The sequence below is a fragment of the Poecilia reticulata genome, linkage group LG20 (genome assembly GCF_000633615.1).
Source record: "Poecilia reticulata strain Guanapo linkage group LG20, Guppy_female_1.0+MT, whole genome shotgun sequence".
Taxonomy (NCBI): Eukaryota; Metazoa; Chordata; class Actinopteri; order Cyprinodontiformes; family Poeciliidae; genus Poecilia; species Poecilia reticulata.
In genome coordinates this window covers 15,447,926-15,473,114 of record NC_024350.1, presented here as the reverse complement: position 1 = coordinate 15,473,114, position 25,189 = coordinate 15,447,926, and the positions used below count along the sequence as shown (strand labels likewise).

At 38.4% G+C, this 25,189-nt stretch overlaps 4 protein-coding genes across 4 annotated transcripts in view; 3 read left to right on the top strand and 1 right to left on the bottom strand.

Annotated features, from left to right (window-relative positions):
• gars1 (glycyl-tRNA synthetase 1) overlaps positions 1–472 on the top strand; it is a 6,074-nt gene extending 5,602 nt beyond the window's left edge. Inside the window, exon 17 of the mRNA XM_008396213.2 lies at positions 15–472. Within this exon, the coding sequence (XP_008394435.1) occupies positions 15–140 (126 nt within the window). The 3' untranslated portion in view covers positions 141–472. The remainder of the gene's footprint in view (positions 1–14) is intronic.
• Positions 473–1,379: 907 nt separating this feature from the next.
• hhatlb (hedgehog acyltransferase like, b) lies at positions 1,380–9,063 on the top strand. Its single transcript, XM_008396214.2, has 12 exons — positions 1,380–1,549; positions 3,204–3,330; positions 4,463–4,524; positions 4,590–4,703; positions 4,946–5,140; positions 5,215–5,424; positions 5,987–6,158; positions 6,273–6,417; positions 6,500–6,535; positions 6,609–6,810; positions 6,895–7,036; positions 8,086–9,063. Exons 2-12 carry the CDS (start codon positions 3,225–3,227, stop codon positions 8,286–8,288), a joined length of 1,587 nt encoding a protein of 528 aa, XP_008394436.1. The 5' UTR covers positions 1,380–1,549; positions 3,204–3,224; the 3' UTR covers positions 8,289–9,063.
• A 1,543-nt stretch (positions 9,064–10,606) lies between these two features.
• Positions 10,607–17,351, top strand: klhl40b (kelch-like family member 40b). Its single transcript, XM_008396215.2, has 6 exons — positions 10,607–11,873; positions 12,551–12,711; positions 12,795–12,902; positions 12,998–13,183; positions 14,007–14,156; positions 14,335–17,351. Exons 1-6 carry the CDS (start codon positions 10,752–10,754, stop codon positions 14,444–14,446), a joined length of 1,839 nt encoding a protein of 612 aa, XP_008394437.1. The 5' UTR covers positions 10,607–10,751; the 3' UTR covers positions 14,447–17,351.
• Positions 15,191–25,189, bottom strand: part of zbtb47b (zinc finger and BTB domain containing 47b) — a 37,040-nt gene continuing 27,041 nt past the window's right edge. The window contains exon 6 of the mRNA XM_008396217.2: positions 15,191–24,985. Within this exon, the coding sequence (XP_008394439.1) occupies positions 24,546–24,985 (440 nt within the window). The 3' untranslated portion in view covers positions 15,191–24,545. The remainder of the gene's footprint in view (positions 24,986–25,189) is intronic.

Here is a 25,189-nt window from a genome sequence, read left to right as displayed (position 1 = left end):
CCATTCCTCTTCAGGTTGACAAGTTGCCGGTTATTGTTCGCGATTTGGCCAACGGCACCCTGACCTGGGCAGAAGTGGAAAGCGAGTATCCCATCTTTGAAGGACAGGAGACGAGTAAAAAGGACACGATTGAGGAGTAGAGCTCGCATTTCCTTTGCAAGGGGCTCCGTAAATATTTCAGACTCAATGCAAACGCACCACCAAGAAGAATCCTGCAGTTATGTCGTGATGAGCCACATAGGTGGACCAATCCCACTTCAATCACTGAAATGTTGTTTATCTAAGAGTCGAGGCAACGCCTGCACAGGATGTCGTCAGTGAACAACTTTGCATCCATGTTTGACAGTTTGTTCTTTCAAAAGGGAGAAAAATGTAATCAGGGTATCAGTGGAAGACTTTCACTGTTCAAGTTTTCAGCCAGAATGGATCGATATTTAACAAGTTGAAATAAAAGCAGCCAGCACTTCCTGGACGCCTGTGGTTTAAGGGTTTTCTGTAAAGTTGTTTAAAAGTTTGGAGTCATAAGTTTTAATGTTAGTTCCCCCAATTGAACTGTAAATATACAGTGAATTGAAACCAAGAAGGTCCCAGATTAATAACAGCCTTTTATAAAATCAGTAGTCATATGAGATATCTATAAGGCTTAACATTGGAAATAAGATTTGACTTTGGTAAGATTTTTTTTTTTAAATACTGATGCATCTAAAAAAAATGTGTATAAGAAAGTCATGGTGTCACACCCTAATCAGTTTAACTCCTGAGCCTAAACTGTCTTCAAGTCTGGGTCAGTAGGACACAGAACTAAATACAGCGAATACAAATCTACACAATGCTTTAGTGTACATGTCTGTGTGCTCATCGGTCACAGAAAATCCTAATAAAATATGTTAAAGTTTATGGAGGAAAAAATATAAATGAAAACTTCAGCAGTACTTGAAACCACCAAACGTCACTGGGTTGCATTTTGACGTTCCGTCACTAGTCGGCACTGCCTGCTGGTTAACATGCTCACAGTTTCTTTCAGAATCTGAGACATGCATATCGAGACTGAAACTCAAAATTGCAGCAGGATTAAACCTTCCTCAAGTAGATTTGGCAGTGAGGGAAATGGGGAAAACCTGCATTTTCATTTAATGTAATGACTATAGATGGTGTGTTCTGCTTCAGTTATGCTCCAGATGATTTTGGTGACCTTCTACACAAGTCTCTCAAATTGTATACATACAAGAAATGGAGAAGTGCTGAATATCTGCTGCTCAGCTGACAAACCGTCTTGTATTATCACATGGCCTATAGTCTATTGCACTGATTTAGAAGTCCTGTCCCACCTCTGCTGTCAATGGTCAAAGTATAAATACATCATGTCACCTTTAACCAGCGGCAGCTCCCTCTCAGGGGGTCAGAGGGACCCACTGCCCACCCTGCGCTCTGTGGATGACCACCACACAACGTTCACATTTCTTTCTCTTCACGTTTTAACTCGAGTTTTCATCCATCTGTCCAAACTTAAACTTTGGTGGGGAAACCTCTTGGGACTGCTGCGTTCAAGGTCAGTATCGCAACAAGTGCTGAGGACAAACTGAACTGTGTGACCGTGTGGCATTTGAACAGCAGGCTGTCTAACTAGACAATGTGGGGACTGAAATGGGGAGAGGGTTTACTTTACATTTACGTTTTGTGACGCTGAAAATCAAAACTGAAAGTCCAGGTTAATACAAAGCGTTGTGAGTTCAGTGAGTCATTTTGTCCAGCATATATTTTGCTGCTGGAGTGCATGAATTAACTGTAGAGGAGTTGTCTGGTTAAAAATAGCAGACAGCTGCACTTTGTTGACACATTACACTCTCCCTATTGTGTTCTGTCCATGTTATCCTCTTGCTACTTTTAGGAAAAAAAATCAATACATTTATTGCATCTCTATGGTACATAATAAAACCCCTGCAGTTAATTTGAGTAATTTCAAAGCACAAAGCTTACATCGTTGATTTATTGAACAGTGTTTATTTATGCTAATGTTGGGTTGCAGCTAACTAAATCCAAAACTTTGGGGGTTTTTTTGTTTGTTTGTTTTAGAATATTACAGAACTATATGAGCTTTAAAATCAGCAAACAATTCAAGAGGTTTCTCAACATGTCTGGAGACTCTAATCACGAGAACCCAATAAATACAGAGTAAGGTCAGCGTGTATAGGTGCTTGTCAGGACTTAGTTTAAAACAAAAAGTGTGCCCAGGCACATCTAGAGAGTATGCACTGAGTACCAGTGAGTGCATACTATTAATTACTTTCTATTAATTACTGCATCAGTGCAGCTTGGTAGTGATCAGGAAGGACAAGTTACTTTATCAGAAGCCTTCAACTCGCCTGCATTGTTGGGTCTGGTTTGGAATCTTCAAACCGAGGCCTCGATGCTTCAAAACACCTGAGTTAAATAATAAAGTAGTCAGGACTCTTGAGATATTGAGAAGGTGATTCGGTCATTTGATTCTTTTTTGTAAGTTTGTGTTGTTTTTTTTGCGATGCACACCTTCCATTAAGTTAAGCTTTTGTTTTGCCAAGCCACAGAATACTTTCAGAAGTCAAATGTGAGATGGCCTTTTTGGCGTTTTATTTGGTGTTGGCATGTTTTCTCTATTTATGAATAATGGTTCCTTGAAAGGAGTCCCCAAACCTTAAAATGTATTCTTAATGGCTTCTAGGCCAAGAGCCGTTCCTTTGTTTCTCTTAAATTCTTGAATGTCTTTTCAATCAGTGAATTATACAGCGTTTCTCAAGCTTTTCAGCCTACTTCATTCTGTCAAACGGGTTTCTTTCAGGTTATTATGATTTTAAAGGTCTGGCAGTAAATCAACTCGGGTGTGGTTAGTGAAGACTAACAAAACAAAAAAACACTGAAGTCATGATTAAATGGGGATGCGATTATATTTCCACATGGTGTCATTTCAATTTGTATAGCCTTTTCCTTCTTTAATGCATAAAATTAGCATTTGAAAACTGCTTTTTCAAAATTGACTCAGGTAATCTTTCTCTACTATAGAAATTTGACTGATCTGAAACATTTAGGTGAGGCATACAAGCTTGAAAACGGAAGAAATTGTTAAAAGCCCTGTAGGGAAACCCTGCGGTTCTATGTATATCATTAAACGAGATAATGTTTAGCTAAATATGTAACACGCTGCATTGATTGTGATTTGTTCTCATTAGCCTCCAAAACTCATTGTCATCATGGGGATCAAAGCTGCACTTCCTAAGTACGAGATCTACTTCTACAACACCGTGCTGTGTCTGGCCATGTTCTGGGCAGCCAGCTGGATCTTTGAAGTGTCGAGCTGTAAGTACGCTGATGAGCTCTGATAGCCCAACAAAAGACGGGATGGAATGAGAAGGATAACCTACGCTGACACACACAGTGGTTACAAGTGTCAAAATTGTGCATGTGGTCATCTAGTTTCACAAAAATGTAAAAACTCACCAGTATATTATTGGTGTTTACTGGCACATATTTATTTAATAATTCATTGGCACATCTTAATGACTATAACCTTTAAATGAAACTGGTGCTAGGTTTTATTTGCAAAGACATCACGGACTACAAAAATATGGAAAGTGACACTTGTAGCTTTTTGAAAATGTGCTGAGGGATTACAATCGATATTATTTTCCACACAGCAGAATGCAATTTGCCATTCTTGCTCTTGTATATCTGGAGGCACATAGATACACCAATCAGTGCTAATTTTACATTATTTTAGTATTTAATTCACACATATTATGAAATCAAATCTTAATATTTGCTTAACAAATGACATAAGCTGCTGCTGATGTATTTTTGCTTGACTTACTGTTTAGTTTAGTTTAAATACGCAATATAAACTAGTTGGACTAACCGAACTATTTCTTAACTTTTTTTTTTAATCAGCTTTGTTTTCGTTTTCCCTTTAAAAGTAAAGGGGGAAAAAATTAGGCAAAAAGCCCAACACTGTTTAAAACATACTAAAGATAATATGGCAAGAAATCTGTAATAAATAACTTAAGAAATTGAGTACCGTTGTTTTAAATATATTATATAAACAATTTTTTTTTTTTTTTTTAACAAAAACGATACAAAAATAAGTCAATTTTAAATATGGGGAGAGTAACTTTACATATAAACAAAACAAAATGTACAGTATACACTCATGTTAGTTTTTCAGTGTGAGGCTAAAACGTCAGAGCTATGCTGAGCATGCTCAGTAGATCGGGTGTCACTATTAATATCACAGAGGACAAAAAGAAAACTGTTCTGTGTTGAACCCTTTGTTTAAGTCTAATAAAAACACGTATAATTTGTTCTTACGACCGAAACATATTTTTGTCATGATAAACCAAGTTCCGTGACATTAAATTACAAATTTGCAATTATTCATTATTTTTGTCACTAACATATTTTACTCTCACTCCCATCCTGCTGTCATGTTTTTCAGCCAATGCAAACAGAAAGACATTTAAAGCCAGTGTGAAATCAGGATACTTTGGGAGAAAAATGGTAAGTGATGACGTGATATTTAACGCCATTGGAATATTATTAATTATTTGCGTTGCTATCCACAGGACACTGCAGATTTTGAGTGGATGATGTGGTTTTCCACCTTCAGAGAGCACATCCTGTTCGCCCTCTCTGGTCACGTGCTCTTTGCCAAGATCTGCTCCATGCTGGCTCCTCAGGTTGCTTAAACTTTACCATAAATCATATTTTATTTCTTTCGGATCATACTTAATCTGTTAGCATCTCCAGATCACAACTGCATGATCACTAAAAAGATAAGAAAACTGATGTCTTGTTTTTAATTAGTTAATCTCATCCTGTATTTGGTGAGTTTTAAATGAGAAAAAGAAGCAGAAAGTAGACATAAAATTTACTCCTTTTCAATGCAAATGAGCCTTTCTGTGTAATATGTCTCTTACAGTTCAGGTCCTTGGTCTACATGGTGTACGGTCTGCTGGCGGTATGGACCAGCATGGGTTGGACCTACGTCTCCCTCATGCTGTCCCACTGCATCCTGCTCTACAGCATCTCCTTGGTGAAAATCCGCTGGCTCTGCTTCGTCGCTGGCCTCTGCACCCTCGCCACGTTCAAGTGCGAACCTTTCGTGTCCTGGCAGGTGAAACAGCTGGCAAACTCTGAGTCCCTCGTTTGATTATCGGTGTGCAGAATCACTGTACATTTTCCGCGCAGGCAGGTTTTGTGGAGGGAGACTTTGAGCTGCGGCATGTCCTCTTCTACGGAGGCTGCGGGTTCACGATCATGCGCTGCGTGAGTTTTGCTTTGGAAAACTGTGAGCGGAAAGATGGGCACTACAGCGTCCTGGAGCTGCTCAAGTACAACTTTTACCTCCCTTTCTTCTACTTTGGGCCCATCATGACCTTTGACAAATTTTATGTGCAAGTGAGTTTCTTTTAATTGACCACAGTCATTCAACTGTTTAAAGGTTTTAGGATTTCCTAGTTCATGCACTAGATGGTACTGGTTTCTTTTATTGTTTGAGTCCATGTTGCATATAAAACATTTTTTGTTCATAGTGAATATTATCCATTATATTTTCAGACTTTTACAGTGCCCTGCAAAGAATTGTAAAGCGTAAAAAAAAATGGCCTCATGACTTCCTTATGTTTTTTAAAATAAAAATCAGTTTGACATGCGTTAGTATTCATCCCATTTTTCACTTGCACAACTAATATCCACTGCAGCCAACTACCTTCAGGAGTCAAAATCATCTAGTTCATGTCCTACATGTTTTGGATGTTTCCCTGCTCTGGCAAAGCTGACTTAAATGATTGCATTTCCTCCTTTGCATGTCTGCAACTGCTGCAGAAATCTGTCAGTCACCTATTCATTTAAGCTGGGTGTGCAGCAGCAGGAAAACACTGGAAACATGCAGGACAGTCGGACCTCTGATCTGCAGTATTGTACAAGACCAGTTGTGTCATGTCTTTGCTGTCCTCTGCAGGTCAATAAGTCTGACCTGACCAGAAAAGAAAGGGAAATGTGGAATATCAGCCTGCAGGGTTTGATCCATTTGGGAGTCATCATCGTAGTGGATGTCCTCTTCCACTTCATGTACATCCTCACCATCCCCACTGACATAAAGCTCCTGAAACACCTCTCTGACTGGGCTTTGGGTATGTGCCACCGTATTTGTGCAATTGTTAAAGTTTTATCTACCATCATGGAAGGAGGACATTTTTCCGCACGCCCAAAAATGCAACAAAACTAATATACCTGCACGTTTCCAGTGGGTCTGGCTTACATCAACCTCGTCTACGATTGGATAAAAGCAGCCATCATGTTCGGAGTCATCAACACAGTGTCCAGACTGGATCACCTGGACCCACCAAAACCACCAAAGTGCATCACTATGCTCTATGTGTTCTCTGAAACGTAAGCTCTGCATACAAAGCTCGCCTTCTTTTGGTTAAAACTGAAAACCGGATAACATGGAACAATTTTTTTTTTTTCGTAGGCATTTTGACAGAGGAATTAATGACTGGTTGTGCAAGTAAGATTTATTAAATATTCATTATATTAGTCCAGCTGGATGCAGGAGGTTCTGATGGTTTTTGTGTCCTCAGGTATGTTTATAATTACCTTGGTGGAAAGCATGAGAATGTGGTGGAGGAGCTGGTCGCTACGCTTTGCACCTATGGCGTTGCCATCCTCTGGTTGGGCCCCTGCGAGGTCGTCCTGGTCTGGGCTTTCTTCAACTGTTTTGGTCTCAACTTTGAGATGTGGACCGCTAAAGCCTTCTCCATGGAGCCATTTGCATCTTTTGAGGTTTGTTATTGCAGTTTTATTCTTCTGTTTTTGTTTGTTTGTTCTCAGATCTTAAGGTGTTGCAGTTTTTTTTTTTTTTGACAGGCTGCTATGTCAGAAGCAATGTCCCGCCGCATAAGGGCAATCTTCAACACGTTCAACTTTTGGTGCATTGTGCTGTTCAACCTTATGGCTCTGAACAGTTTGGATTTTGTCAAGTTGGTCACCAAGCGACTGCTTCTGAAAGGTGATTTCAGTTTTACTTGGAGATGCACTGATCAGGCCTGATTTCAAATTTCCAGTTTTTGTAAAGCTTCAAACTGTCAATAAGGATTTTAGCTTGTACCAATTTCCCTAGAAGAGCTATAATTGACAGCATTCTAAAAATATTTTTCCTCAAAAATATGGCTGCCCATTTTACAAATCTGGGATGATCCATGACAACCAGAGCCTGTAATTTTGTTGTGGTCCTTCCTGTCAGCTGTGGAAGTTAACTCCAGGTCAGTTTGCAAGTTTGATGGCGCATCATGGCTTTTGTTCATAACAGCAGAAATATGTATTTTCAAAATTACATCAAAAGTATTGAGCATCGAAGGAGCAAAATAACCAACACTTTCTAAAGTCTTGCTCTCTGCTGCTAGCATAAATATGTGTCCATCAAGAGTCATAGTCATCCATTTCCAGCATTCATTAGGTAAAAGATGAGTTGAGTCTACTTGAATATTTTCTGTTTCCTTTGTCTTAATTTCTACATATCCCACTAACCCTAAAAGATGTCTTTCTATGAGTCTTCTTCCAGCAGTTATAACTTCAACACAGAAGAGCGATACTGGTGTACCTGGTACATTCACAAATTTAGTAAAATGTTGAGTCAGACATTCTTGTCAAAGGCTGATTTGTCAGTGCTCGTTTACAGATGGGCAAGAAGATCTAAAACCACAAAATGGCAAAGGATCAAATTGACCGGCATTTTCTGACATCTTGCTCTTTGGTAGCATTCTGAATAAACGGCTAATAAGCCTCCAAATAATGAAAATGTTCCCTTTTAAAAGAAACTTCCTAACTCTGTGTTTCCTTCTCATTTTACTTTCAAAAAACACCTGATTCCAAAACTTTGAGTTCAGCAGTAACAACATCCATCATCAGTGCAATATGGTATTTCTTAGCTATGTGTTCCCTGTTAGACTTTCTGATCAGCTGAGGTTTAAGGACATTCAGGCCTTAAACCTCTAAACCGACATTAAGATTTCGGTGATTTTTATATGGCTTTGAATTTATAACTTCTCCTTTCTCCAGGCTTCCCTATAACTACCGTCATTGTCATGTTTGTGACCTACTGTCTAATTCAAGTGATCAAGGAGCGAGAGAGGAGACAGGCCCTCATCGATGACCCTGATCCACTTCCTCCTGCAGCCCCTCTTAATGCTGCTGCCGCCACCTGTCCACCCACTGCTGCTCCACAGGCAGTGGCGGATTCCAGCAAAGAAAAAGCAGAGTAGAAATTTGGCATTCAGCTGAACGGTTCAGAGACTAACAGACCATCTAGTCGAGAATATTGAAAGCTTCATTATGTCCTAATTAGCTTTCATAAAATGAATTTTTAATGATACTAGGAAGTCACAGGCTGTAAATAAGATTGAGCATTTATATGGAAGGGGTTATTAATAGTTAGTGGAGAACATTAAGTCATATTTATTGTAACATATTGTACAGTCCTAGAGTTATAAACATTTACAGACTGAGAAAGCACTGACTTCCCTGACACTCATAATTACTATTTTATGGAAAAACGTGGTATGTGACTATATGTCTACATGAAACGATTTTTCTTCTGAGTACTAGTTAATAAAAATCTTTTTAATCCCACATGAGTGTCATACTTAAACCCTTGATGGAAACACTTCAACAAACCAATGACATCCGATGCTTGTTGCTTTAATAACAAAAATGGATTTCTTTGAAAGAGGTTGTGTTTTTCAACATATGCTGCTGACATTCCCACCATCTTTTACTAGAATCCACTATAGCCTGAGCTGATATTTACACAAACGATCCTCACTTCTACTCAGGAAATCACATTGACTTTGAAATACCTTGTCAGTAAAGAAACTAGCCAGAGCAATAATCAGAGAATCGGCCGAGAGCTTCTGGGGGAGCAACAGATATCTACAGATTATGAAGAATATTTTCAACATGTATTTGTGCACCTCATGAAACTGAATTATAAGGTGAAGCAGCACAAATGACCATGACATTAAAAGCAGAGGACCTCAACCCTGTCTTGAGTGTTTTAAGTGTTTCCCTGCTGCTGCACACCTGGCTTAAATTGAATGGGTGGTTGACACGCTTCTGTAACAATTGGAGAAGAGAATACAATCATATTGAATCGGCTATGCTGGAGTGCAGAAACATCAAATACATGCAGGACGGTTGACGCCAAGGACCAGAGGAACTACAAAAAACCTTCTGTAGTCACCATTTAGCCAGAAGGCGTGTAGAGGATCCAGCAAAAACGTGTAGGAAGGTGCTCGGGTGAGATGAGACCAAAATCAAATGTTTTGACATATGCAAAACACAAACTTGCTGGAAGCTTTAAGAGAGTTGAGTCTGGGGCAAAGGTTCATCGTCCAGCAGGATAGTACGTTTCATATAAATGTGAAATGGTAAGTAGCATGTACTTGCAAAGTGCTTTCTAAAGACTAGAGGACCCCAAAGCACCCAGCATAGCGAAAGCTACTGCATTTCAGCCACAGCTGCCCTGTAGCAGTCTGGCAGAGGTAAAGCGTTCTGTGACCACCACCAGCAGGCAAAGTGAGTGAAGTGTCTCGGACACAGAGATGGACAAAACGGGGACCTCAAACCAGCAACACCCAGTGGTTATGTGATGAACTCCTATACCCCCATCGCCACCAACGGCCATAGAAATGACTAAATAAAACACACACACATAGGTAAAGACTATTAAAGATTGAGACTGGGACAGGGGTTCTAGAACATAAACCAAAAATTGGCTAGCAGTATATAGAAAATAGCATTTGATTTTAAAAAGGTTCTACAATAAACACTTAATTGTATGAATTATTTTTTGAGGTGATAACAGATGCCATGAGCAGTTTCTTAAAACGATGTAGACTCTTCCTGTGAACCCAGGAAAAAAAAAACTTTCCGGATAACTAAAAGTCTCTCCAGAATTTTAGGGAAGAGAGCGTTGAGATGAATTGGAGCATCCAGGATGACTGGTACCGCTTGTGCAAATCTGTTGGGACCGTGTAAAATCTGAGGTCGTTTCACTTGTTCAGGTCCAATTTCAGCATCATTAAAGATGACCCGACTAAAGTCTGACATACAGAACATTTCGTTTGCTGGACTTGTTTTACAACATTTAATTTGTCAAGAGATCGGTTATGGACCGAAGGCGTCAAGAGTTCTGAATTTGGACGCCGCTTTAGAAGGTGCCTTTCCTCCCCTTAAATTGTTGTTCTTGGCAAATTAAACCTAGCCTTAAATTTCAACCACAGTTGAGATAGTTGGGATAACATTCAACCTCGATGACGACATGGCTAGGTTGAATTGGTCACAGAGGCCTCGCGAAGTATCACAGTTTGCTATATTGGAAATTCTTCCAATGAGATATGCCTCAGCTGTTTGAGAGTGGGCGGATTATCCAGGGGAGCGGGTGAGTGGGAGGCAAGAAAGCCGGACAGAGACAGGGTTATTGCATTTCCAGCAATGTTCCAGAATAAAGCCCCCATAGCTCTAAAGCAAGCAAGCACTCTAAAAATAACCCTCCAGTTGGAGCTCAGTTGAAGGGTCATGACAGCTGAGAAAGCGGGCCGTCCCAGGATTCAGCCGGTGAGCAGGGTCGCCGTTCATGTAAAGCCACTCCGGACTGGAAAGCCAAATTCTCTGCAATAAAAAGGATCCGATTCTACTTTATCTGTATCATCTTAAAGACTTCTCAGATGGCTGTGCCTATAAATCCCATGGATGAGCCCAGGTTGTACCAGCAGACTCTCCTCCAGGATGGCCTGTATGATTTGCTGGAGAACGACAAGCTGGTGGACTGCGTCCTGAAGATCAAAGACAAGGAGTTCCCTTGTCACCGGCTGGTGCTGTGCGCCTGCAGCTCATACTTCCGGTCCATCTTTTTGTCTGACCTGGATGAAAGCAAAAAGAGAGAAATCGTGCTGGAGGACGTCGAGCCCGGTGTCATCGGTCTGATCCTCAAGTACCTGTACACCTCCAAGATCAACGTCACAGAGCAGAACGTCCAGGACATCTTTGCCGTTGCCAACATGTACCAGATCCCTTCCATTTTCACTGTTTGCGTGTCTTTCTTGCAAAAGCGCCTCAGCCTCAGCAATTGCCTGGCCATCTTCAGGCTCGGTTTGATGCTGGACTGCCCCAGGCTGGCCGTCTCCGCCCGGAACTATGCCTGCGAGCGTTTCCAGCTCATCTCCAAAGACGAAGACTTCCTCCAGCTTAACGCGACCGAGGTGGCAGCCATTTTGACGAATGACAACTTGAACGTGGAGACGGAGGAGGTTGTTTTCGAGGCTCTGATGCGATGGGTGTGCCGGGACACCGAGGGCAGAGAGAAGGAACTCCCCGATTTGCTGGACTGTGTTCGTCTGCGTCTCGTCACGGACGATTACCTGAAAGAAAAGGTGGAGAAACACCATCTCATCTCTGCTAATCCAGAGCTTCAGCAGAAGCTGAAGCTGGTCAAGGATGCTCGAGGGGGGAAAATGCCAGAGATTAAAAAGAGCAAAACAGAAGAGGGAGGGGCAGCGAAAGATGGAGAAACTGAAGACAAAGAGGACGAAGAAAATCTTCTACCGGCTATTCTAAATGATAACCTGCGATTTGGGATGTTTGCCAAGGACCTAATACTGATGGTGAACGACACCGGCGCCGTGGGGTACGACCCGTCAGGCAACGACTGCTTCATGGCGTCGGTTTCCACGCAGGTTCCCAAGAACCACGTCAGCCTGGTCACCAAGGAGAACCAGATCTTTGTGATTGGAGGATTATTTGTTGATGAAGAGAACAAGGAGGACCCTCTGTGCTCCTACTTCCTGCAGGTATGAAAGCTGTTCTAAAAAGACATTATAAAGTTACTTAATCAGTAACACCTGTAATCTGATTTATTTGAGGAAAAAAAAACTATTTTACTATTGCAAAAAACATTTTGAATCTTACCGTTAAATGTCACCGTAAAATTATGAAGGTTTACCATAAAGTTGAGACCAGATATTAACATACACAATATAAAAAGACATAGTCTGAGATTAGTTAGGGTTATTAAAGTTATTTCTATTCTTTAGGAAAACAATCAGAGTTTTACTACTTTCTTCAAGCTTGTTTACAGTTCACATATTTAGCAGCTGATGGTCAAATCCCTCCTTTTTATCTACCAATTATCTATTTCCATTTTGTACCAGTAAACAAATTATTTCACGCCTATCCATTTAACCATTAGTTCACTGTTCTTTGCACAATTCTTATTTTCTAAGAATGATGTATTAAATCCAATTTTTATTTTATTTCTGATGTCTGTTGGAGGAATACGACTCATGAAATATGGAGGTCCAGATAGTGGATGTTATTTACTAGAGTTGCATAAGAGTAGAGAAAGTTGAGTACAAAATGATCAAAAGGAATAGGAAATGTACAAGGTGACCAAGAAGCAAAGCAATCAGCCTCTACCTAAATAAAAACCTAAACCTCTAAATATTTGTAAATATTTCTGTGACCGCAGTATGACCCTGTTAGTACCGACTGGCTCGGGATGCCTCCCCTCCCGACTCCGAGGTTCTTGTTTGGGATGGCCGAAGGTGAGAACTCCATCTTCGTTCTGGGAGGGAAGGAACTGAAAGATAACGAGGGCACACTGGATACAGTTTTGGTCTATGACAGGCAGTAAGTTGCAATGAAAAGAATTTCTTGCTCTGATCTTTCAAAACAACCCGTTTTCACTTGCTTCCGTGATTGATTATTCACAGATCGTTCAAATGGGGTGAGTCTGAGTCAATTCCTTACCCGGTTTATGGACATTCAGCCGTATCACACAAAGATGTTGTGTATGTCATAGGAGGGAAGGGAGACAACAAGTGAGCATACGTTGCAGTCGGCATGTTACAATCACACCATATCAAAGTAACACAGGAAACCCTAAAAGTTACTGTGCTGTCATATGTTAAAAAAGGAGCTGTCTGAAGAGGATGTGTTCATATGATGTCAAGAGGTTTGAATGGAAAGAGCTCGCCCCAATGAAGACGGCACGCTCCTTATTCGGAGCCACTCTTCATCAAGACAAAATATATGTAGCGGGAGGAGTGACCGACGACGGCCTGACCGACACAGTGGAGGCGTACGACGTCGCTACCAACACGTGAGTTCTGCAACGTGAGTTCTCCAAAAGCCAACTAAGAAACTGCTGGAGAACCTTAAGCAGACAATTTATGATAAAAATATAAAACATTGTTGACAGCTGGTGCTGCCATGGGTGGCAGAATCAATTATTAGCTTTAGGGATCAATTACATGACGGCCAGATTGGTTTGGAGAACTCCTTCCTCCAGTCATTATTTGAAACCTGTTTTTTTTTATTTTTGATTTATTTCTTCAGGTTGCACTTCAGATGCTTAAAATAGGCCATTGGTTCATTTTCAGCGGACTAATAAAGCCCTATTTCTCTTTAAAACATGTAAAATAACTGTTTATAAAATATGCTGAATTAAATTTTGCTTGAAGATAAACAAAATGACTAATATTTATGCATGCATGTTGGTTTAGCAGGGATCCATATGGTAAATGGTAAGTGTACGATACTACCCTTGTACAGCTAGCGGCTGTACAAGGGTACAGTCTGAGGACTGAGGACAGTGATTTACACTGTCATTTATCCATTCACACATTCACTCATTTATATAGACCAAAAAAAATTTTTTATCAATGGATTGAAATTAGTTGTAAAAGATTTTGTATAAAAACTTTTAGCAGTTTTAATGGGGACCACTTTAAGTATGTCTGTATGAAATGCAGCATATATGATTCAATTTGAACAATTTTCACCAAAAACAAAGGAGAAAAATTATATAAAGCTTCCAAATCAGTTTGACCTAAAACAATTTCATCACAGCTGTTTTTTTCTTTCTTAAACAGCCATTTTAACTGTGAGTTTATTTATGTATGCCTCCTATTTTGATATTGCAGGTGGTCAGATTTTGAGCCGTTTCCTCAGGAGCGAAGCTCTCCAAGTCTTGTATCTTTGGCTGGTTCTCTCTACGCTGTGGGAGGTTTTGCCATGATGCCTTTAGAAGACAGTGATGAAATCCTTCCCAAAGAGACGAATGACATTTGGAGGTGCAACTTCTCTCAATGTATAATTCTTTAAATTCTTCTGTCCTGCAAAAACAATTGAGAACTGCCTTTAAATTAAATCTGGAAACTGAGATGAGCTCAGTACCAGAAGTATGGTTCTCTGTTTAGCAATTAAGGATGTCACTCAAGCCAACTCGACTCTTCTATTAATCCTTCGCAGGTACAATGAGACGGAGAGGAAGTGGAACGGGATTCTCAGAGAAATTCAGTATGCCTCTGGGGCCACAGTGCTGGGGGTCCGCTTGAACACCCTGCGTCTCACCAAGATGTGAAGCTCTCCACAGTTCCTGAATCCCAATGGAAATTGACTTGGAAATAATTGCACCGTTTTTACACTTTTCCGGGGCACACTCATTTTCAAAGACATTAGGATTTAATGAAAGATTGGTAGTAACGTGTTCATTTGATTTTTTCACACAGAGTTGGGGCTTTTCTAATCAGCACTGTGGTATAATAATGATTGTTTTTTTTTTCCTGCAATGAAATTTTCGTATGCGTTTCTGCAAGTAATGGACAGTTAAATGACATTTATATCAGCAGAATCTACATTGTTTCACTGAACTGAATAAAAATGATACAACCAGGCTAAAGCCTTCCTTGACACATATGTTTACTGCCCAACAGAGGGCAGCAAAGTCAAAATTCCTGCTTCTTTCAACAAGCAATAAAACACAATACACAGACAAGTATGCATAAAAACAAACGCAAGACATGCAGATATTCAATAATATCTATATTGTTTAATATTGAAATGATTTCATAATGCTCTACTGTGTTACAGACAGTTAACACTTGTCAATATTACAATAAAAGGAACAAAAAAAAAAAAAAACAGCCTACCGTCTTTAGCACCTCTAGACTCTAATGTCCTTGTACAGTTTTTGTGTTATTATAGCTGAATGGGACGACTACTGTCTACACATGGGTTGTGAATACCAGAATCACCCAATACATATTGTACTGTTAACATTATAGAGCAGAGAATCACCAATTAATAATACATTTCATGATTTCTCAATGCTGTGGTAGCAATAAGTACTGGAAATACACTTGAGGGTATATATAGATTTAAATATGGTGGTATTGGCTGAGGGGCAATGAGGGGTTTGGATGAGATATACAATCTTAAAGCAGCTAATCAAAGGTTCTCATGTAAAAAAAAAAAAAAATTGTAGTTGTCAAAGGAGCTCCAAAGCTGACAAAACTAAATCTCTTCTCTCTTTTTGAACATGATCCCCAAAATCATGCTGCTATGTATTTTGAGGTTGATCAGGCCTATTAGAAAGTAGGAAAGTGTCTCATCCTAGCAGATTAATGACAAAACATAAGTATAAAAAGCTATTAAAACATTACAAGTACTGTCCAGCTGTATCCTTCTGAACTGCTGCAGCGCTAACATTAGCACTGCTGTCAACATTTCAGCTAAGACGCTAATGAACAAAATTAGCATTTACCACTGCTGACTTTCAGGGGTGTTTAGCTAGATTTAAGTGCACAATCACATTAAAACTAAGGCTTTGTTTTTATTATTTTGCCATTTACCTCATTTTAGTTTTGTTTCTACCAATCATTGGGAAATTACAACAGAAATTATATGTATAATTAGTAAATTTTGATTGTGATTCTAAATGATGTCAAATCAAATTAGCATATTTTTTCCCTTTTAATCTACATGTAGTATTAAAGTAATTTTAATATGCATAATTTTGCCTCTTCACTAATTTAATTCTAAATATTCTTTATTATAACAGAAGTCAATCTTCTGCTATAATTGAATAGTATAATTTTAATTATAATACAAGACTAATTTCTATATTATGAATAGTATATGAGAACTATAAATATGATAGGTTAAGGCAGACAAACAGCAAACATACAAATTATTACGTTTGTGTAATATCTTTCTTAATTCAATAGCCAACTTGGTTTAGTCAGTTTTGAGGCTCCAAATATTTGAACAAATATAGAGGAAACAGTCATTTAAAAAAAAATAAAAAATGTGCATAAACACAGAAAAAAGACGAGCAAACAGACCACAATAAACCACTAAATTCTTTCATACAATACTTTTTCTTCAACATCCAACAAGAGTTTTCGTATTGACTTTAGATGCGGCCCTTTTCTAAGCAAGACCACAAAATCAAATAGTTTTTGGACACATTTTTTTAGCAGCTGACCCAGGCACTGGTCATTTCCCCCCATCTTTGTTTAGTAGTTTTGATTGTTCATTCCCATTTTTCTGGGTAACATGATATCGCTGCCATGAGATGTTTCATACCAACCATGTGCATTTATATGATATTTTGATATTGTGATATTTTGTTCCCGTATTAAATCTGGTAACATTTTCTAAATTCTTCCTACGGTCTTATGTAAGAAGAAGCTATTTTATGACTTTACTAGGAAAAATATCCATCATTAATAGGTCAATTATAATTATTTTGGTCTTTATTTATTGGCATTACCTTGACCAACTGGGGTTGGTCAAGGTAATGTTTACAGGCAGAAATTTGTTTACAGGCAGAAAACAGGAAACCATACAAAATGGAGGAACAAATCAGTGAAAGGGGAAAATGACCCAGAGCTGCAAAATCCAAAGCACATAAAAAAAAACAACATTTCATGGGTAGTTTTAACACAAAACAAGACAAACTCCCTCCAAAAACACATTTACAATGTGCCTCCTTTTCTCTTCATCCCAGCTTTCACCCCAAAATAAATGGAAGCAAAAGCCCTCAATTCTGACGAAGGATGCAACAGTTGCATAATTTCCTAAACATTTTGGTATTTGTGTTTACTTTTAATGCTCTTGTGAGAGAAATGTCAAAAGTAAACTGCAACAACACCAAGTTCGATGATGTATTTATGTCGCAGGTTGTGTTGAGCTAATGTTGAACCACTAAAAAGAACAAACAGTAAAAGAGCAAGAAGTATTTCTTTGATTTCTTTTCCATATTTGATGGCTCGGGGGACGGGGTTTCCAGCCCTAGTCCTTGAGATCGACCATCGTGTATTTTTTAGATGCAACCCTGCTCAAACACCTACATCAAATTCTTAAATTACCTCTTAAGCATGTCATCACGTTTGGCAATGACCTGGTAATGAGCCATTCATTTGATTCATGTGTGTTGGACAAAGGTTGAATCTAAAACCAGCAGAATAGTAGATCTCTATAGGTAATATACAAGCCAGCAAAATCTTCAAATTTCAGAGTTCTTCCTCACTTTTTTTTTTTTTTACATTGTGGATTAATACAGAAAACATCCAAATTATGAAGGAAAAACTGTATAATAAAAAAAGTGTTTTCTATTTTAGATTTTGATGACCAGTTTGCACACGTTTGGTGTTTTCTTAATCAGCTTCCTGAGGTACCTGGGATGATTTTCCAACAGTTTTGGGGATGTTTCTGAAGGTGCTGAGATCTTATTGGCTTTCAGCTTTGATTTTAATATATATTCATTTGTTAGTAACTTATTATCAAAGTACCTGGACTCAATCCCTCTGTTTGTGGGTGAGGCTCTATGAGACAATTTCAGACTTGTCCAGACTCAACTTTTCAGATTTCTCAGTCTTTAGCAGCCATATTTGCTGTTGCCAAATATTGGAATCCAATTCTGTACTTCAGACTGGGAACCCAGAATAGCCCTTATATTGGCTGGAGGTGTCTTTGGGTCTTTCTTCTTTTCTTTGAAAAACTAGCAATGGTCCAACTCAACAGAAACCAGATGGGATAGAATGGGATTCTAATAAATCTGGCTACGTGTGCTTTTGGATTTTAAATAAATTACCAGCAATCTCATCAGTAAAGCCACCCCCAACCATCATAGTATCTCCTCCACCACAATGGTTTACAGTGTGAACCATGCATATAGAAATCAACCCTTGGATTAAGGCAACTATTGGTCTTCCATTCCTCACAGGGATTCCTTTTGAGAACAAGTTTTATCAGCGTTTGATGGTCTTTGCAACAATACTTGAAATTTTTCGGGTTTTCTGCCGTTCACATCTTCAAGTAACGATGGACAATACTTTCGCTTTACTTAGTTGAGTGATTTCTGATGTAATTGGATTAAAACCAATTCAGGAGAAAAACCTAATGAATTGAGAAATTGCACTGTGGAAAAAAAGTCATCAAAGCGAAAGGTGATAACTTAATTTTTTTTTTTTTAATCTAAAATATGAAACATTTTCGTTTTCCTTCATACTTTGGATATATTCTGCATAAGTTACAAGTAGAGAATAAGGAACAGGTAGAATTGCTTAAATGATTACTTCAATTTTTAACAGATACTCTTCCCTAAATGTCACAATGACATTTAGGGAAGAGTAGCTTCTTAAATTAAGAAATAAAAATAACCAACAAATGTTGTCGTCTACAGCAATATGATTTGCTCACTCTGTCCTGGATGAGATTAAAATAATAATAAAAAAAATACATTTTAGCCTTTCTCCACAGTTTTCCCCAACACATTTTCCAACGAGGCCATAAAACTGCTGTCACATTATGTCATTCACTTCCAACATGAAAGATAGAATGCAGTTTGATGGATTTATATTATTTCAAGAGGTTTTTAATGACTCCAATCTCATTTCTTGATCCCATTCCAAGTAAGTATTGCAGGGATGTACTTCAAAACCAGTTTTGTTAAAATTCTGTGTCTGAGGAACCTGCCAAGGACACATTTAATTCAAGAAGATTTTTTTCTTATTTCCTATAATCTTTTGGTATAAAGACATGCATGTGTGCACATGCACTGTATCGGCTGTTTTATGTGGAATAAGTGCTACTATGTCAGCTTTAAAACTCTATGGAGCTGAAGAAGAAAATAATAAAGTGCTGTTAGAATTAATATAATTCCCATTACTCAATTAGGCAACTTACATAAAAATAAACTCATGTTTAGGCTTTTAAAAAAAAAAATCTTAAGGTAAATTGCATCAGGTTATTTTCCATTGATAATAAAAAATAAACTAACCAACCATCTTAACTGAACTGAACTCTTCTTACTTTTTACCTTGCTTGGATGGCAACATCACAAAAAAACTAGACTTAAACTCGTCTGAAACACTCCAACATGTGACATACAATTTTCTGTGACTTTTGAGGCTTTAATACTCATTCGTGTCAATTTATCCTTTGTGCATTTAGAAATCAAAATTATCTACACTTAAAAAAATGCAAAGGATGTATTTATTTCCATCTTTACAAATTTCTGCAACTTGTTTTCACCCTGTGTCTACATACATGCCCCCTTTGTTGGCAAAGTGTGGCAAAGGAATTCAAAGTGCATAAATCAGTAGTGTTCAGTACAATGTATCCGTCAGGTATAGTTACTATGCTTAACACAAAAAAAAAAATGTGGAAATCCCACCATTTGTAAGGCAAACACACACACAGTACGTCAGTGACGACTCTTGCGATAGATTGCGCATCTATAGCAGAAATGAGAGAATGTTCTCAGCTTTCAGAAGATCTTAGTAAAGTCTGCAGACAGATTGTGATGTAATAAACAGCAACAACAGAGAAGCAGTACTTGACAGTCAGTGGCCACAAAATGCCGCTCCGCATTTGTATAAACTCCAAATATTTTTTCACATTTTGTCATGTTACAACCAAAAACCTCAATACCTTTATTTTTGATTTCATGTCACGGTGCGGTGTGTGTATTTGCAATCTGACCCCTTTGTTCTGAAACCTCTAGATAAAATCCAGTTCAACCAGTTTTACCTTTAATATAGATAAAGCTTTTCTGTGATTAAAGTATTAATCAGAGAAGACACCCATGGTAACCATGGTGAAGCTGCAGAGATCGACATCTCAGCTTGAGGAATCTATTGACAGTACAGGTCATGCACTTCGTCAGTTTGATAAGAAAAAAAAAAAAACATTGCTGAAAGAAAGCCATAAACAGCTCAGTTTGCAACTTGTCACATGCCATGAAGGCAGTGAGCATGAAGGAAGCTGCTCGAGTCAGTTGTAACTGAATTTGAACTTTTTGGCTTGCATGTCGACCTATTACCAAAGTAAAATCCTATTTAAATACAAAAAGCTTGTGGTTGTAACATGACAAAATAAAATATAGGCCCATATACTATGGGTACTTTTACAAGACACTGTACGTATTAAGATGTATAACTCTAAAGCTTATAAAATTTATTTTCCTACTGAATGCTTGGTAGTCGACATGAATATAGACATTTTAAGGGACACATTTAGTTTTAAGAAGAAAAAGAAAACAATTGTTTTAGCTAATTTTCTTCAAAGACAGAAAAGTTCATTTCAACTTTTAAACTGATAGATGTTTTGCTTTTTCTTTTTGCAAAATTCAAGCTAATTGTCCACTAAGGTTGAACTGGATTTTATTACAGCCAGAATATAATTGAGTTAAATTAGTTAAATTACAATATAGAAGCTCTAAGCAGTCTTGGACTAGTATGAAATAAACAAATCAAAATGCAAAAATAAAAAAAATAAAAAAATGGATGAGTATGTAGGAAGATATTTTTTTTTAAAGTACCATTATTTAAATAATGTCCAAATATGTTATTATTATTTCCTCATGTTGGCTTATGAAAGACACAAATCTTGGGCTGATGTGATATTTTACCAAAAGGACTCAGTTTTGTTTCTGAATTAAAAAAAAAAAAAAAAAAAAACAACAGGCAGAAAACATTTTTTAAAATTGTCTTTCCGCCGTACCAACCTGAAAACATTCAGCTCTCCCTGTGTAAACATAAAAAAAAAAAAAGAAAAACCATGTACATCCATATCTGCACAATATATACAGGGGAAAGCAACACTAAGACTACAGCTCTACAGCATATAGACAAAGTGAGTAGGAGTGCATTAACTGAACTCAGACGCTTGCCAATTATGACACTGAAATTTTATGGGGTCAATTCTTTTTCCACTTAAAGCTTTCAGTCTTATGATTTGCTCAATGCCACTCAAACCTGCTAACTGAAGCAAATGGAAAGCTCACATCAATGTTAACGCAAAGGTGAAAATTGGCTAAGCTCCATATAGCTTCACCTTTATGTAACTTCAGATAGGCTTGCATTTTATCGACGTAGGAGGAGCTGGTATTGTAGATGGAAAAAAAAAAAAAGAAAGAAAAACCACTCTGGTTTTGTTAGTCTAAGCATCTGATACGCATGCATGATTTGATCTCTGATCCAAGCTGCGATGAATTTTTTGGGACCTGTTGAAACATTTTTGGGCTTTAGTGTCACAACTCTGAAAGTCCACATGTTAATATTGCACATAATCAAAATGGCTGCACATACACAATTATGCAGCAACTGTCGGACATTAACGCCTCTTGATCTCATGCTTTGTTATTCTCACATTCTATACAATCTCAGAAGATTCAATCACTTTAGCGTACCGAATGATTAAAGTGGCTTCAACAGAATACAATTTTACTACTTAATCCTATTTATACATATATTTAATAACTTGGAAAACCTTCAGGCTATGTTTAGAGCTTTCAGCTCATCCCAAGCTGGACAACTGATTCTTCAGGGGGTTAAGACAAAAATAATAACAAAAAAAAAAAACCCTGACAGGGTGACGTCACAGCAAAAGTAACATACTCCATCCTGACGCAGCAGAACAGTGAAATCCACACCTTTGATCCTAATACACTTGCATTGTTCAGAACAAGAGCGCGTCAACAGCGCACAAACTTCACAGACATGACAAAACTTGATGTTCCACCCCAAGCCTTTCATTTCCTCATATTTAGACCCACATAAACACATTTTATGAAACCCCAAAATATATTCCAAGATAGGAAACAATTATTCGTCAACAACTAAAGTAATGTAATTGCTGTTCCGTCCATAATTCAGTTTACGAACAAATTTGTTTTTGGAATGGAAAATCTGGGTTCAAAAACTGCAGAAATGAACCTTCGCAGAAATCGGAAGAGCTTTTCCAAAACTTTACTGCAAAAATAAATCTTGAAAGCAAGAGGCTGAACTAGAGTTTTTCCTACACTGTGAAAAAGGTCGGGCCATATTTAAATTTTTAGAGGACTCCTTCAATATATCACATAGATGAGAAATGTTAGCATGTTTAACACGGGGAAGCTAACAAACTAGCATAGTGCAGGAGAAATTTACTCTCTTGCCTCAGAGAAACTTCCAGATGTAGGCACTGAATAGAACTGGAGATTATTCGGCATTCACCAACATATATAAATACCGTAGTAGGAAATGAATACAAGAGCTTAATTAGAAATGATGTACCAGTTAACATCAAGAATGAAAAATTATCAATATTTCTTTGAGTGGCGACAACTTTCTAATTTAAACTGAGTAAGAAGCAAAAAACCCTCTCTATATACTTTAAAACTATTCCTTTACTTTATTAATAATGTATTGTACTGCAAGTCAATAACTTTTATTTGCAGCTACAAATGATTGTTTAACAGAATATATACAGCTATTGTCATTTAGTAGACTTAAGCTTTGGGTTGTTGTTTCTTGGATTTGATCATTTACAATACGAGTTAAATCCTCTACAGATTAAATGCACACATTTAGTTTTGCGAGCAAACTTCTCTGAATTTCCTTTCTGAAAGAACAGTATTCAACTTTACCAATAACATTAGAATTTGATATACAAGTACAGCTATACTGTTTGAGTACATGAGGTTTTGGACCTAGTATATTAGCAGTCACAGAAAAATGCCCCATTGTCTCACACCTCTGGCTATATATACACCGTGCCTTGTATTGAACTTAATCATGAATCGTCACAACATGGCAGCAAACTGCATCATATTTTAGTGCTGATTTATAGAGATAGACCAAAAACAGATTTTTTTCTTTTTTTTTTACAAGCAAAAATTTGAAAAGTGTGGCATGTTTTTCTATGTGGGTCCTTTCACTCTGATGCCTCTAAATAAAATCCAGTGCAACCAATTGCTTTCACAACCACCATCTACAAATCTACTGAGACACGACCATCCAACTAATCTGACAGACCAGGCGATGAGAGCATTAATCAGAGAAGCAGCCAAGAGTGAAGGCTCTGGAGGAGCTGCAGAGAGCCACAACTCAGGTGGCAGATTCTGTCGACCTCAGAACTAATAGTCTTGCACTCAAAAAATACGGTCTCATTGAAGAGTGAAAAGAGGAAGCCATGTAAAGTTAACAGACACTCTCCTCCCAATCCAACTGAATTTGAGCTTTTTTGCAAAGAAAAATGAACAAAATTACCGTCTCTAGAGGTGAAAAGCTGATGAAGACAAACTCCAGAAGACTTTCAGCGGAAACCACAGTGAAAGGCGGCTGAGCAAGGCTTTCAGTAAGGAAACACACTTTTTGTAAAAGTAAGAAAACCGAGAAAATCCATGCATCATTTTCCTTCTACGTCAGACTTGCGCGCTACTCTGTGTTGGAAGTATCAAATAAGCGAAAAACATATATTAAAATTTGTGGTTGCAACACAAAATGTGTAAAAGAAAAAAAAAAGGTTCAAGAGGAGTGAATGGTTTTGCAAGACAGTGGTACATAAATAGTCAGACCTGTAAGAGAGTTGGGATGGTTAATGGAAGCCAAACATAAGAGTCGCGAATATCTTCTTCTGCTGACTTTGTGGAAGCTCAAGTGTGAATTTGTTGTTTTGAAGACTCTCAGTTCCAGTCTCTGCTTCACAGATCACTCTAACACACCAGCACAGACAAAAACAAACAAACAAAAAAAAAAAAACACACACTCACTCCACTACACACATTGTAGCCTCTCTAATGTCTTTTGAAACTGAAGCCATGAATCACCCAACCACAACCGGAAAAAAAACAAAAAAGAAACAGGAGTACATATTAAATGTCACAGGAGGCAAATGTAAGGTGCAGGATCGATTATAAATGCTATATTACATTACTTATCCATAGCAAGGGAGCTACAGGGTTTGGTTATTGGTGACGTCACAAACAGGTACATGTTCAAAGTCAAAATGAGCGTTTGGTTATTGCTGGGTCAGACTGGAACTGGTCGCTACATCCTGGCAGAGAACAAAACATATTTTACTCTCATCCTTTATCAGCATGTGTAACAGTTATTTGGTAAAGGATGTTACAATCTATTTGTTGTGCAAAACTCTGGATTTATAAGTGTGGTGTAAAAGTTATGGGAGAAGTCGGAGAGGACTTTGAGGATATATACTGTATTCAGCTGAGTAAAAAATAGCTATTTCTTATTTATGCAGATGAAAGAGTCTGTTACGAGGTCTACGTTTAGCCTTTTTTTTTGTATATATTTTCAGTTTTGTCTTCCGTGTAAATGTCAATCTCCCGCTGCGAGTCTGCTCTTAAACAAGGAGAAGCCAAACAAAGTGCTTTAAATGCTACAGAAATTTTGTTAGTTGTTGGAGTTCATCCTACCAGCAGAGAACAAGGGAGGCGGTGGGGGTAAATGTGAGGCAGCAGCCAGCCCCCCCATGGGGTGCAGCAGGGAGAGAGACAGCTGGGTGCTGTGGAGGAGCTGTGGGCTGGAGGCGGCGGAGGGCGTGGCGGTGGAGGCCGGCGTTCCCAGCTGCGCCGGACCGGAAGAGTTCGCGGCAGGAGAGACGAGGGGCAGGTCAAGGCCGAGGGGGTCGCCGCAGTTTGGGACCACCATGGGGTTGGTGACGTGAAAGCACTTCTCCCTGTGGGCCTTGAGCATGTTGGAGAAGCGGAAGCGCTGACCGCACACCTCGCAGGGATACGGCTTCTCTCCGGTGTGGGTGCGGCGGTGGCGCTTCATGTTGGGCCGACTCGTGAAGCTCTTCCCACAGATCTCACAGATGTACGGCTTCTCTCCTGAAGGATAAAAGACACCAGATCAGTATTTACTGTCAAGCGTGTTTCGATATATTGTGTCATTTCATACATAAAATGTGAGAAAAACTGACTATTGTTGACAAGAGTATACACGTAATTCTTCCCCAAACTATGAAATAGCTCCACATACAATAAAAACTTTAAAAGTGTGGCAAAGGTGATAGGTGTTTTTCCTTTCGAACC

Bases quoted from the DNA above. Each gene is read 5' to 3' on its own strand.
- klhl40b (XM_008396215.2), top strand. From the start codon at position 10,752: ATGGCTGTGCCTATAAATCCCATGGATGAGCCCAGGTTGTACCAGCAG. The intron at 12,712-12,794 runs GTAAGTTGCAAT...GATTATTCACAG, and splicing joins GTTTTGGTCTATGACAGGCA to ATCGTTCAAATGGGGTGAGT. The intron at 13,184-14,006 runs GTGAGTTCTGCA...TTGATATTGCAG, and splicing joins TACGACGTCGCTACCAACAC to GTGGTCAGATTTTGAGCCGT.
- hhatlb (XM_008396214.2), top strand. From the start codon at position 3,225: ATGGGGATCAAAGCTGCACTTCCTAAGTACGAGATCTACTTCTACAAC. The intron at 4,704-4,945 runs GTTGCTTAAACT...TGTCTCTTACAG, and splicing joins GCTCCATGCTGGCTCCTCAG to TTCAGGTCCTTGGTCTACAT. The intron at 6,811-6,894 runs GTTTGTTATTGC...TTTTTTTGACAG, and splicing joins AGCCATTTGCATCTTTTGAG to GCTGCTATGTCAGAAGCAAT.